Source organism: Zeus faber, assembly GCF_960531495.2.
Source record: "Zeus faber genome assembly, chromosome: 14".
NCBI lineage: Eukaryota > Metazoa > Chordata > Actinopteri > Zeiformes > Zeidae > Zeus > Zeus faber.
In genome coordinates this window covers 6,003,384-6,019,036 of record NC_137200.1, presented here as the reverse complement: position 1 = coordinate 6,019,036, position 15,653 = coordinate 6,003,384, and the positions used below count along the sequence as shown (strand labels likewise).

Below are 15,653 nucleotides of genomic sequence, written 5' to 3'. Positions count from 1 at the left end.
CATCGGTCTTAGATTTCACATCATACCAGCAGTTGTTATTGTGTGTGTGTGTGTGTGTGTGTGTGTGTGTGTGTGTGTGTGTGTCCCTGTCTCTGCGCCTGGCCACGCCCCTCCCCTGTGTGCCAGGCTAGGAATGACATCATCCCTTTAGAGCCCAGCCAATCAACAGTGAGCACATGAAGCTCTGCCTTCAGCAGAGCGCTATGTACACAAGAGAGGGATGGAGAAAGGGGGGGGGGGGCAAGACAGGGATGGAGAGAGGGGTGGGGACAAGAGAGGGGTGGAGAGAGGGGCGGGGAGAAGAGAGGGATGAGAGAGGGGTGGGGACAAGAGAGGGATGGAGAGACAGATAGATGGATGGATCGATAAGACAAGATATATAGATGACAGATAGATAGATAGACGATAAAGGGGTAGATAGGTAGATAGATAGATGGATGATGGACAATAAAGGGGTAAATAGGTGATTACTGTATAGATGATGAAGGGATAGATAGACGATAAAGACAGACAGATAAACAGAATGATTTTATCTTGATAGTCTGGTAACAGAAAAGATAAAAAACATAATGTGAAAATACAATTCCCCATCAATGCACGCACACACACACACACACACACACACACACACACACACACACACACACACACACACACACACACACACACACACACACACACACACACACACACACACACACACACACACACACACACACACACACCTTCATCCTCCACTTTTCCATATGAATGAAATTACCTGGCACTGAATGGATTAAAAGCTCCAGGTCTGGTAAAGAAGCGTGTGTGTGTGTGTGTGTGTGTGTGTGTGTGTGTGTGTGTGTGTGTGAGTATGTCTAAGATAAACACACTTAAGTCAAATATCCTTTAAAAGAAATGGAGAATACACAGCAGTGTGACGGGGTGAGCGGCCATTTTGGGTGGAATTTTTAACACGTGACACACCAACAGACATAAGTGAGGGGTAGGCGTGCTCCTGCTCGAGAGGGGGAGAGAGAGAGAGAGTGGAGAAGAGTAGACAGACGAAGATAAATATGTGGAAAGACAACAAGAAGGGGCAATAGAGACTGGGAAAAGAGTCTGAGAAAGAAACACTACAGAAACCAGTGAGGCATACTGCGCTTCTGTGACCAGGCAGAGGACACACACACACACACACACAGACAGACAGACAGACAGACACACACACAGACACACACACACACTAAATTGTATAAACTGTGTTTGCTTGGAGAAACTGGAAGGAAGCTTGTGCATGTGTGCATGTGTGCATGTGTGTGTGTGTGTGTGTGTGTGTGTGTGTGTGTGTGTGTGTGTGTGTGTGTGCGCCTGTGCGTGTGTGTCCAGAGGACGGCTGCTCACAGCTAATCAGTTTTTCCGGTTAATTAAAGGGAGTCAGCTGTCTAAAGACCTTTAAGCCCTGTAACCCACCCTGTGCACGCACCCATACCCACACAAATTTAATGGCTGCCATGCAGCACCACAGCTTCCCGTCAACCACCAATGAAAGAAGAGTGAATGTGTACAAAATAATACAGCAAATTAATTAAATATCCAGTAATATCTAGATCCATGATTCACATGGAGATTCAGGACTCATCAAATCCTCAGCTTCAAGTATATCTTCAGTTTTTCTCAACGGTTCAGAGCTACACAACTTGTTTGGGATCATTAGAACATAAAGATTAATGTATATTCACCAAAATATGTCTGCAAATGCTCACAGATGGATAGTTGCTGTCTGTGGCACCGCGGGGCCAGACGCTGAATTTACACTGTACAGATGAATTAAATATCCCAGTCCTGCCTAACAAGGAGCCAATTGTCAGTGGGTTTTATTTTTTTTACATCAGATCCTGCAGGTTTTGAACTGGGTGTCAAACACAGAGACAGAGAGAGAGAGAGAGAGAGAGAGAGAGAGAGAGAGCGCATCGCCTGTATGTATACTGTACAAGTACAGCATGTTCTTGTGTGTGTGTGTGTATATAAAAGAGAGAAAAAAATGTAATGATGATCCACAGGCTACACGCAAAGTGAAAAAGAGAGGAGAGAGAGAGGGAAAAGTGAGGATTGGGAGATGAGGAGAGGAACGAGGAAAAGAAAGAAGTGTTGAGAAGAGGAAGCAAAGAGAGGAAACAAGAGGAGGCAGGAAGCGAAGAAAACGAGAGGAGGAAGAGGAGTGAAAGAGAGAGACGGAGAAGAAGCCTCTGGGGAAAAAGGAGGAAGAGAAGGTCAGAAGAGGGGGAAGAGAAGAGAGAGTGATAGAGGTAGAGTTCAGTGAGGTTGCCGTCTTAGTGCCGCTGATGTAATCCCTAAAATTAGCAGCGATCCAGCGGCAGTGGGCACAACTGCAGCGGATACTCTACCGCGCTCTCTGACAGACACACACACACACACACACACACACACACACACACACACACACACACACACACACACACACACACACACACACAGGTAACATGTATTTTACTCACTTTGATACAAGTACAAGAATGTGTGTGTGCGCATGCGGCAGGTCTACTACATCAAGGGGATTTTGGATTTGGTGTCTAGAAGATGGAGACATAAAACCAAACCAAATGTGAAAGTATATGCAAATATGATCTTCAATGTCAATTAAACTAATATTTAAGGCGGTATGATCAAATATTTCTCGAAGCGCATGTCACCCCACCACCAGTTAGGAGCGGTGGTCATGTGACCCAGATAAAAGGCCATTTAACCCCCACCCCCCTCCCCCCGCTATTTCATTTCATTTCTCCTCCCTCCGTCTCTCTCTCTTGTCCTCAACCTCCGTGACCCTCCCCGGCTAATCCCCAATCTGACCTTCCTGTGACCTTGGTTTCGCAGTTAATGTACCACCGGAAGATATATCTCGTTATCGATACTGTGATATCAGATATTTCTTTGTGTAACAATATGACGAAAGCATCGATCGTCACCCCCTCCGCGCAAAATTGTATAATATTATAATATTAATGTTTTTGTTATCATGATATCCGTCCAAAAATGTTAGGACGGTCGGTGTCTGGCTGGAACTTGCTTTCACGTAAAATCGAAATCTTAAAATGTCTTTCGGCAAGCAGACGTTTGTATCACGTTACTTGCATAATCTGGTGAAATGTTGTCGAAATTTGTGCCGCTTGCTGCGCTAGTTTCAGTGCTACGTTAACATTTTTAGGCGGCGAGGCTCAGACGTGCCTTCCCTCAGACGCTTCAAAGCAGACGTCTCGCGTTTTGACAGGAAGTTAGCAAACCTCAGGCCGTTGATTAAGAGGTCGCGGAATGGCTTCGCTGAGCAGCGTCTGTCTTTCGGAAGGACACGCTGTGCACTCTGCAACTTCTTAAGAGAAACATCGCAGAGTGATCGATTGAGGACGGTGTTTTTCAACCGTGCCACATTTGTGTGCCGTGAGAGCTTGCCGGGTGCACCCTGTCAGCTTTTGTGTGCCTATATTAATTGATCGATTTTCCATATAAAAATATATAAAATAAATAAATAAAAAAACACCATCACTTTGTGAACGCAGTTTCTCAAGAGAAAATCGAAAAAATGACCCAAAAATATGCATCAAACCCGCTCTGTGAGGCTGAATGTCACAGAGTGTAAGCCCAAGGCCAGGCCAGGCCAGACCAAAGAGGTTGAGAAACACACGCTCGTGTTTGAAAGTAAGAAGTCAAAGCTGTGTGACGTTTAAATGTCAAACTCAAAGTATGAGAAAAGCCCCTCAGCCTCCATTTTCCAACAGTCATTTCTTCCTCCCAGAATGCACCTTACTGGTCTGACATGAATGTGTGGTATCAAAATGACCTGTATTTCTCCTCACTGCAGATTTGTAAACAACAGGTGCCTACAGCAGACCACACACACACACACACACAAACACACACACACACACACACATTTGTATAACACTTTTCACAGTGCTCTGACACACATAACATTAAAATCACATGGAGTAAAGAGTGGCAGATGATAGGGTCAGGAAAGAGTGTTTTTCGGCCATTTAGCTGTACCCGACAATAGTGCCAAAGAGAAAAATCTGCGGAGGGAGAGTCTAAATGCTCCTCCTCGTCAAACCCTGACTTCCCTCCTTGCCCCACTTTGGCCACAGTCCATCTCTCCTCGCTCCTTCTATTTGTGTTTGTCCCATTAACGCCAGTGGTGCGCGAGCACATTGAAACAGAAGGCAGTTACAGCAGCTGTCAGAGAGAGAGAGAGAGAGAAAGAGAGAGAGAGAGAGAGAGAGAGAGAGAGAGAGAGAGAGGGGGAAATAGGAAGGGAGAGACTAACTAGAGGAGGGTGTGTGTACGTGGCTATTGGTGATTAGGCACAAACTGTAACTGAAACAGTGACACACACACACACACACACACACACACACACACACACACACACACACACACACACACACACACACACACACACACACACACACACACACACACACACACACACACACACACACACACACACTTCCAACAGTCTGCTGAGACACACTTTCCTCAAGACGACAGATAAGAATCCCGCCACACAGAAAAAGGACCTTTATGAAAACCAGTCTCCCCTGCGGAAAACGACCAGTATCATACAGTCAAAAGTATTAAAGAAACAACCTCCACACACAGCGCCTTTCTGCTCATCTCTTCCTCTGGTGAAAAGCTTTCATTGCAATGTTTGTTGGAGAAATAATAAATAAATCCCACGTCTAGAAAGGAGAGAAGAGAGCCTTGATACGAGCTGAACTCTGGTCACATGAGAGCATCAGATGCCGTAACAAACATAATGTTCTGATCTCCACCCATCACGAGAGCGCAGCGGGACAGCAAGTTTCATAGTGACCTGGATGAATATCTACCTTTTTTCATATCAATGACCCTCAATTTCATAAGCAATAGGCCATCGGCCCCATGAGATAAGACAACTCCCCGATCTGAAAATATATATTTTTTTGCTCGAAAATAGATTTAAAACATTTAAATCATGATTGTATATTCCCTAATGCCGCGAATGTCTTGTAAACGTAATAACAGTGAAGTTTGACTACTACCCATTTTCCTGGGGGTCCTGGACCCCACGTTGAGAACCACTGCACTAATGGATGCTCCTTAGAATTAGCCTTCTTCCACCTACTTCATGTACAGGAAAGCCAGTTAGCATTAGTCCCTCAGTGAGGTAGTTTATGACCACCTGTCACCCGTCCTGCTATTGTCTTGTGAACTTGGGTCTCCAGATAAGCAACTGAATATTATTGACTACGATATAATGAATAGTGCTATGTCAAGAAGAATCCCTTTTCTTTTATGAAGCCATTTAGAACGTTATGTCTCGCATCCCTCTGTGTTGTTTGCACCAATGTGTAAAATCCTCTCCCTGCCCTTAAAATACCAACACCAAATACAGTGTATATGTGTGTATCCATGGCCACGCACTAAACTGTCCCGACGAATAAACAAGCAACCAAGCATTGAATCTCAATTTACTTCTTTCATGAACAATAAGCCACACACCACCCACAACTGTCAGAATTAGTCTTCCCTTGTTAGTCATCTTTGGGCTGCTCCCGTTAGGGGTCGCCACAGCGGATCATCTGCCTCCAATACCTTCTGTTCTGCGTATCTTCCTCCCTTACACCAACCGCCTGCCTGTCCTCCCTCACCACATCCATACACCTTCTCTTTGGCCTTCCTCTTTTCCTGCATAGTATAGGAAAATCAGTCTACATTACTCCGTGTTGGAATTCTTATTACCACCACATGGCACATGCAAGTACCAAAGTTGTCTTCATCAGCCTGGTGCTTACCGTGTTGTAGCACGTGGGCTCCTGGCCGTCGGTGATGAGTTCCCGCTCCCCCCGGGGGTTCACCCTCCTGAAGCGTCGCCGGGACGTCCGCTGGGAGCCATCCCTGTGCAGGGCGCCCTCCTCCCCCTCGCTGCCGTTATCCACCTGCAACACAAGGTTCACGGCCTCCTGAGAACGGCAACCTTCCCGAAAACCCCCGACCCCGGAGCTTCTGGGGCGCGAGTTCCTAGCCGAGCCGCCGCGGCGCTTCAGCGGTTCCGAGCGCGGGTTTTGGTTCTCCAGAAAGTCCGAGCCGCGCGTTTGCGTCCCCGCCCGAGGTTCTGCTTGCCCGCCTGGCTCCTCCGTCGGCTCCTGGTTGAATGTCCAGTTCTTCCAGAGCGCCGAGAGCCGGTGCCAGCGCAGAACGCTCATCCTGACCCCGGAGGGACCGGACCGGGACAAGGCATTGACGAAAAAAGGGAAAAAGGGCGGCAGGAAATAAAGTGGGAAAGAGCGAAGAAAAACAAAGAGCTCCCTTTCCAACGGACTAAAAATGAGTCGACGTCAAAATCCCCAAACACCAAAAATCCGGGAAAATCACATTGTTTCAACAACTACAACAACAAAAAAAGCTAGAATAAAAGTTGAGCAGTCAGATAAACGAGGATTATCTCTTGACAATCAGTGGGTTCAAGGGCTCAGCTGCTCACCATGTTGCATGCGCATTACACACTGACTTATTCACATGCTCTCTCACTCGCCCTCACTCTTTGTCTCACTCACACACACACACACACACACACACACACACACACACACACACACACACACACACACACACACACACACACACACACACACACACACACACACACACACACACACACACACACACACACACACACACACACACACACACACAGGCCACAGTTTCCTGCAGGAAACCGTAAATACACAAATATCCTCTCCGGGGGCACGCACACAAAAAAGCAGCGCGCGCAAATTCCGGCTATACAATTCTCCCCCTTATATCACCGTCCCCGCCTGTTGCCAGCAGCAGGAATGTGTTTTCTTTCTTCTGTTGAATAATGTCAGCTCTGTCGCTCCTTCTCACGATGACTGAAACTTTCTCGCCAAAACGCTCCGCATTCCATTCTCCAACTCTCCTTCAACACATTCAGTAGAGTGTTCAAGGTTGTGAGACGAGGTATTACTTTTGTTTTGCTGATCTTATTTCTTCTCCAAGCCCTATGACAGGGTTTTTCTCAACTCTTACTTTGTGTTCTGTACTTTATCAACCACTGTTTACTGCGTCACGTCTGTTTTACCGTAGTAAAACAAACCCGACAACGCCTTCAAATCATGGGCGTCAGCGCAGCCAATGCTGATGCTGATGATGTCCTGGGAATTTCCACCCCAGTCTTTTCCTCCGCATCTTCCCTCCTCTTTCTCTGAGGCCTCCTCCCCACGCAAGCGGACATTTTTGAAAACATGGGATTTTCTCTGCATTTTGGCCTCCCGTTTTTTCGGTCACTGAAAACGTGGCCTTTGGAGAGCGCCTTCCAAGGCGGAGATTTTTCAAAACTCTGTTTTCCGTGTATTCTCAGGGACAGGTAAAACGGAGCTTCATGAAACAGTGACGTCCTGACACCAACGTTAACATTTTTCGCATCAGGAACGTACCAGCAACAGCCGCCGACTGTGGTGTTGTTCTCAGTGTCTCCATTAGAAGTTTGTCTCCCCAACTTCAGGAATCACACCCATACAGTATTGTGTATAAATATTATGAAGGAGCTCAATACGCATGCTACTAATGTTTTCTGTTGTGTTTGACATCACATTTTATGGGATTATCACCCTCTACTGGCCTGGAATGCTTATGTGAACTTAAAATAATTTTGGCATTCGCGTTTGGACAGAGATTTTAATTTTTAAACGGAGGGGCGCTTTTGGAAAATCTGTATACACGTGAATGAGGCCGAATCTCTCCGTCTTAATGTGTAAGGCTTTCCAGTAGAACACTGCCCAGAGCATCACCCTGCCTCCGTCGGCTTTCTTTCTTCCTGGTGCCGTCTCGTCCCAAGGTACAAGACGCACACCATCCACATGATGTAGAAGAAAACGTGATTCATCAGATCAGGCCACCTTCTTTACATTGCTCCATGGTCCAGTTCTGACGCTCACATGCACATTGTAGGCGCTTTCGATGTTGGAGGGGGTCAACATGGGCACTCTGACCGGTCTGCTGCTATGCAGCCCCATACACAGCAAGCTGCGATGCACTGTGTGTTCTGACACTTTTCCATCATATCCAACATGAACATTTTCAGCAATTTGTGCTACAGTAGCTCTTCTGTAGAACATGCTTCACACATACTTGGACCACATTTGGTAGGTACAAACTAATGGTCAACTAATTAATCGGTCAGCCGATTAATCAGGCCAATATCTGGCTTTTTGAGATAATCGGCATCGGCCAATGCCTGCGCTCACGAAGACCATAAACAATAAATGTCTGCAGACGTGTCAAAAATATAGTTTTTTCTATACATATAAATTCTGAATATTTGAAATGGTTCTTAATACTCATTTTCCACACACTCATTTTCCACATCGACATACCAGTATCAGCTGCGCTTCCTCGCTTTCTCTTCTCTCCAACAGCGAGTCACACACACACACACACACACACACCCCGCTGCAGTGCAGTGTTCTTCTTGTCACTCGTCTCACTGACTCTGGTTTGTTATGGTGTTAGCTCATTAAAGATGGGAAAGTGCAGCGCCTCTGTGTTCGGTTTTGGTTGACAAAGAAAACAGCAGGAGTGCTGTTTGGAAATATTTTGCATTTGAGACAAAATGGATAATTCACTCAGAGAAATTTTTTTTTTCCTCCTCCACACAGCGCTGCACCGTGCGTGCGTTCCCGTGGCGGTTTTCCTATGTTTTATTTTAGATCTATTTATTTTCGTGTTTCCTACTTGCATGATTTTTTTAAGGGCCAGTCCTGTTCCGTCCTGCTAAAAAAAAAAAAAAACCCTATGTGTCGCAAGCCACGTCATGTCTCCCCATAGTAATAACTGGATGTTTTTGTGTAAATAAATCCTGCACTTCTGTAACGGGGAGACTTTCTGAATTCCCCGACCGGACTTGAATATGACGGTGTTTATTAGTATTTATTGTCTTTTTTTTTAGTTTTTTTTTACCAAGTTTAATTTTTTAATTGGACATTTATATAGTTGATAAACTTTTTTCTATTTAAAATATGCGCACTGCAGACAAACTCCAGATCTAATTAAGCAAACAGCAACAATGCAGACAATAACAGTAGTGTTAAATAAATGCTGAGCAAGTTTGTCTTATTAAATTGTTAAAAAAAAAACATGATAGCGGCATTATATGTATATATATCTCGGCCACTCTGCTCTCTAAATATCGGCATCGGCCATTGAAAAACCTATATCGGTTGACCACTAGTAATAACCCCTGTATACCGGCAACACCACACGAGACCTGTCGTTTTGCAGATGCTCTGACCCAGTCGTCTAGTCATCACAATTTGGTCCTTATCCAAGTGGCTCAGATCCTTACGCTTGCCCATTTTTCCTGCTTCCAACACATGAACTTCAAGAACCGACTGTTCACTTGCTGCCCCGTACATCCCACCCCTTGAGAGGTGCCACTGGAACGAGGTTAGAAATGTTATTCACTTCACCTGTCAGTGGTTTTAATGTTATGGCTAATTGGTGTATACTGTATATACTGCACTCACCACCCCCCCCAACCTGACTAATAGAATCCCTAGGGAAAATGACATGGGCTTAAAACAACGTGTATTGGTTTACCTCCTCTCACACTGAAAAATTGTATCCTCTTCTTATAACAAGTCTCACGAGACGGACGGTTTGCAGGTTCTGCAGGAAGCCCTGAGACGTTCCTGTACCAAGACTTTACCTCAAACTGTGTCTACTCTGTGACCACACACATTTCGATCTGTCTGTTCATCCATTTGTTTTTTCAGTGTGTGTGTGGCTCCTCTCTGTCAGACCTTCAGCCAATCCACTGATGCACTGAGGATAGAATCCCACCCAATCTGTCCTCAAATTTCTGTTTTTCTTGGACCTCCATCACTCCTCCTCTCTCTCTTACTTTAGTTTAGTTATGAGTTTAGTTCCTCCCCCGCGCGCGCACGCACGCACGCACGCACGCACGCACGCACGCACGCACGCACGCACGCACGCACGCACGCACGCACGCACACACGCACGCACACACGCACACACACACTCCACTCGGCCCTGTCAGTCTGTGAATGCCAGTGCTGTCCACCCTGTGACCAGACTGATGACGACAGTCACGGACTACACTCGCTCACTATTCCCATGGCCCTAAATTAGCTGATTGGCTGCAACACAACGTGATTATACCAGGCTCCCTTTGCTCTTGAGTGTGCGTTTCTGCATGAATGTGCGGTTTCACTCTTAACAATGTGTCCTTTTCATTATCAGCCATTGAAATACACACAATTGCACGCAAACACTTACATACTACCATGCAGACTTCCACATTGCATCTCTATCCCCCAATCTCAACAAACAATTAAAAACAGTGCTTTAGAAATGCTCAATTTTCCCCTGGATTTAATAACTTGTTTGGCCACCACATCTAAACAAGTGACCCTCCAAGGGGTCCCCCTCATGTTGGGCACCGCTTTGGTGATAAAAACAGGTTCAGTGATAAATAGCTGTCTTTAAGAGTCATTGTATCAGAGAGTGATAAAAATATCTCCATAATGGGATACACAATTGTGTAGTCCCGATATCATAAGATTTCACTACAATTATTGTGATATGACATTTTCTGTGTGACCCGGTGCTACTCCTACCGTTCTAGAACAAAGAAACAGGAAGTAAACAGCTGCTCACTTCCTGATTTAGTCTGCTGCAGCCCGTAGCAGCGTTATCTTTCTATTATGAAACAAAACCAACAACAGCCTGTACACACAAACTCATTTCCTTGTTTGCAGACACACACGTGCATGCACACACATTCATACAGACAAACCTGTAAAGATCCACACACACACACACACACACACACACACACACACACACACACACACACACACACACACACACACACACACACACACACACACACACACACACACACACACAGTGTCTGTCTGTATTTTGATGGTACAAAAGGTCAAAAATAGAGGGTAGGTGAGAGCAGGAGAACAAGGAGAACTTGAGAGAGAGAGAGGGAAAAACCGATGAGACCGATGAGAGAGAAAGAGTGGTAGAACAGAGCAGAACTAGAGAGGCGATGCTCTACTCACCACAATCATTTCTGACGGCTCCAAAGTGATGCATTCACAGCCACGTCTCCCTCCCAGCTGTCTGCCAAAACTATAGAGAGAGAACACACACACACACACACACACACACACACACACTTAAAACAAGGCAAAGTAAAAGTAATTCTCAGTCAGGACAATAGCTTTTCACACACCCACAGAAAAGTGGCAACATTGGGGGAGAGAAATAAAAATCAAATTCACATTAATCTCAGAGGTCGAGTCTTCCAAACCATGTCAATTTGATTAATACAGAGAATATGCACCTACAGTCCACATGCAAACGCAGTTCCTCCCGTGTCTGTCTCGCGTGTTTTAAGGGTATGGGCAGGGTAGGGTAGGGTTAGTGAGTCTAGGACTAGTTCAAACTACGGCTTCTCCCTCACTGGCTCAGGTTACAGTGTGACATAATAAATGACTGTAACCAACTCATTGTACCCCCAAAGAAACGTAACAGCCTAGTTTAAAATGACATAATGACCTTGATAGACGGATGGTTATTTTCTAATTTACTTTACTTTAATTCACTTGTCAACGATTCAGTGGTTCTCAAGGTGGGGTCCCCTGCCCAGTGCGTTCTTCAAGCAGTTCCAGGGGGGGTCCTCAACAAAATTATTACGAGTTCAACTTATTAAAGGGTCTTTGAAATAAGAAAGGTTGAGAATCATTAGAACTTTGTTGAATGTGGAAAAAGTTCATTTTTCATTCACATTCCAGGAATTTTACATATTATGAAAAAAACTGAACATACAGTTGAATATTATGCAGCCTACTGAGCACAAGACTCACTCAGAATAAAGGAAATTGTCCATCAAATTTGAATCTATGATTTATGAATTTGATTGCTTTTGTGGTCGAGTGCAGCCTGGAATTTATGACAACTAATATATCCTGCACACCTCTACCTCTGTTAAAATGAACTAGGGTACCGCTTAATATTCCTCAGTTGCTCCATATGCTTCTAACTACACCAGCTCCAATTACCTTCATGATAAGCAGAGGAATCAGGAGCAATGAGACAACAGCTGGGTTGTTATTTATTATTGCTTGAATCCGTCCACATTCCTGGTGATGACTGCACGATCAGCGCTTTTGAGAGCAGCTCCTTGGCACTCCAGACAAAAGCATGAATGCCGGGCTACTGGTTGAGCTGCTGGTTGGGCTGCTGGTTGGGCTGCTGGTTGAGCTGCTGGTTGGGCTGCTGGTTGGGCTGCTGGTTGGGCTGCTGGTTGGGCTGCTGGTTGGGCTGCTGGTTCGCCTCCCGCTCAACACGTGTCAAAGCAAGTAACCAGAAACCAAAGCAGCATGCATTATTTGTACCCCTTAAACTCTCCTGATCAAACTATATGGAACAGGCAAGTAAATAACCAATCATTACAATGTACTGGCAAAAAAAACAAGGTTCCGTCAAACACTGAAGTCACCACTGATGAGAGGTTAGGTGATTTTAAAGTTTAAACGGATCTTAAAATCAGGCCGAATTTACAGACGGCAGCAGGACTTGTGCCATGTTGTGGACCTGTGAGAGGTTGAAGCAGCATTCTGTGGTGTCGGCCTAACCACTGAGACAACAAAGAGACTCGACCGGATCAATACGCCTTTGCGGTCGACAAGACACCTCGGCATGACCAGATGAAGTCCACATAGACGTGAGACACCACCAACCATCACACAGCGGTGACTTTAGAAAGACCTAATACCATGGTTGACGGATAAATATTACCCGGCTACATCATGCAATGCCTCAGAATGTTTGAACGTGCTTCATTTATACTAATCGTAGCTCCTTATCAATGGCAGTCATCAAATGATGTCGCTAATAGCCAACAGATGGCAAAGTACAGTATTTCAATGGCACACACCAAAGATTCTAATATGCAATTTGGTTGTTTACATCAGCCTGAGGGGAGGTTAAGCAGAAGACTTACAGCTAGTAATGGTAGTTCAGTGTTTGTGTCAGAGGCTCAGAATGGGATCACTATAGAGGTTAGATTTAGTTGCTTGTTAAAAAATAAGGCCACAACAAATGTCCACATCAGGAATGGAAATAACACCAATGGAATTAAAACTTGGAAGGAAGTTGTTCCAAATAAGAAGGAAAGTCAGGACCTAAACACAGCATGGTTTTGGTTACTTTGAAAACTGAATAGCGACTAGTGGATTGGGAAGAAGGACAGACAGTCCAAAAGAAATTTAAAAAAATACAAATAAAATGAAAAAAAATTGTCCACCCAACCCATCTCGAGTTTCAAACCGCACAAGGATCAGTTGGCTGGGCAGAGATAAGGAATGCAAGCTGCCTACTGGCCAACCAATAGACAGCTACAGAAAAGGCTTGACCTTGTTTTGGGTTTCTGGTTTTCTGGAGGTGTTTAAGGAGAATAGCTAATGTTGCAGTGTGGCCGTAGCACAAACCTTTGTTTTGGCCCGAAACAAATGTATTCTTGCATTATAAAAACATCCCATACACTAAGGCATTTTAGCTGTCGTATGATTAACCATTTAATTGTTTTGTTTTTTTCATGTTAAGCTTTTGCCACAGTACAGGCCTTACTTCTAATATACTTCTAAAATTCAGGTAGGCTGTAAATTTGTCTGATCACAATTGCTGGAAATTCAGCTCAGTTCGAATAATTGGGATGAGGCGATTATGTAATAATTGTGACAGCTGTGGTCAACATATTTGAGAAAGGAGAGGATATCAGCTTGCATACCACCATGGTGGAGCTATGGACCAGGTCAGCGACGCATCGTGGAAGAACAGTATTTTATAATTGCTTTGTATAGTAAGGCAATTTTTATATACAATTTAGATCTGAGTTTTGTTTTGGTCCTTGTCAGCCGTCCCTTTTCCCCTCCATACTGAGTCCCGGGTTTTTCAGTTCATCATTCGCATATCCCTGTATTTGCACAAACACTTTCTGTTTCAGACAGAAGTCTGAAAGCCTTTTAAAGACCCTTTTGTTGCTTTTTATCCGTCCAATGAGCAGACTCTCCCAGAAAATGAGATGAAAGTGGACCTGTTTGTAAGAGAAAGTGAAAAACTCAAGAGTTTTAGGGTGATTGTGCTGAACCAAGGGGAACACCACATCATCAGCCGGTGGAGCTTGGGGGTCTTTGGATACCAATGTAGCAGAGCAAATTACCTGCGATTCAGCAGAAGTGGAGGTTTTTTTTTTTTAAAGCCTTGCTGTTTCATGCAGGCATAGTTCAATTGTTGTTTGCACGTCTCAGGATGTTTGTGTAACATCCTGAGATTCAGATGCCCTCGACATGAACAATATCTCTTGTGCAGGAGTCGTGTGTGTTATCAAGAGTCTGGACTGACTTGCTTCGAGGCAAATTGAGAACGTAGAATATGCATATGTCATTTGTCAATTGAAATGTATCTTGATACAGATATTTCTGTCGGACTTATTTTGACTAAATGCAGATGCCGTTTTTGGTTTGTTTGTTTCTTAGACCTGCCTTGCCTTTTCCTTACTAATCTTTTCCATTGCGGATTTTCACTTTTGTTTCCTCTGATGTTCAAGGGCGTCGCCCGTTTTCTCATTATTGTTACAATCGGAGGCAGCAATATATTTCTGCAAAAGCATATCGGGAAAAAAAAGATTCTGAGAAATGCCTCCAACAATCAAGACTTGAGCGTGCCTCGCTAAATACAATTTGTTCGTCAGAGGAAATAAAAAAAAACTAACATGGAGATAACACAAATGCAAGCTAAAGAGATCCTGTATCTCAACAGGACATTGTGGTCACCAGCTACATGTTTAGTCAAATTTCTCTCATCTGCCAATCAGTGTTTTGAAAGCCAGTTGTCGGTTGACTCCTTATAGGAATCTCTCTTCCTGGAATATTTAAAGCACATCACTTCCTGTAGGGCAGCAGTATTTTCTCGCCTGTGTACGATCAAGGAAAGAGACACGAATCGTCAAATTCTGTAAAATTGTACCATGCTTTATTGGAGCTTGGTGGATTCCAACACTGTTCAGATTAAAAATCTCATCTTTCCTCAGAGCTCTGTGCCCAGTCGACAGCATCTATCCCTGGGCACAGTATTGTCAGGTGAGCCCAGGGCCTTGGGGTCTGCAGCCAAGCTGGCAATGCATATACCAAGCCTGCGCAACCGTGTGTGATAGCTAATATGTGTGTGTGTGTGTGTGTGTGTGTGTGTGTGTGTGTGTGTGTGTGTGTGTGTGTGTGTGTGTGTGTGTGTGTGTGTGTGTGTGTGTGTGAGAGCAGGCAAAAGGCCGACCCGGACAAATGACATCTAACTACACCCTACTCAAAAAAGTTAGGGATATTCGGCTTTCGGGTGAAATTTCAGGATGAACCCAAAATACACTATAACCTTTAAAGGTGAACTTAATTTGACCTTCTCTAAACTTTTGAATGCACATGTCCAACTGTTCAATGTTTCAGTACTTTTTGCACAACTTGCTGTTCTCTAACAAGGAGCTGAACGGAAAAATTCACAACAGGTGTTTG

The 15,653-nt window shown here is 44.6% G+C and overlaps 1 protein-coding gene across 1 annotated transcript in view; it reads right to left on the bottom strand.

The window, feature by feature from the left end:
* The window catches only part of rapgef6 (Rap guanine nucleotide exchange factor (GEF) 6), a 142,756-nt gene that overhangs the window by 82,695 nt on the left and 44,408 nt on the right, over window positions 1-15,653 (bottom strand). Inside the window, 2 exon segments of the mRNA XM_080014441.1 lie at window positions 5,829-5,972; window positions 11,148-11,217. Coding sequence (XP_079870567.1) covers window positions 5,829-5,972; window positions 11,148-11,217 — 214 coding nt within the window.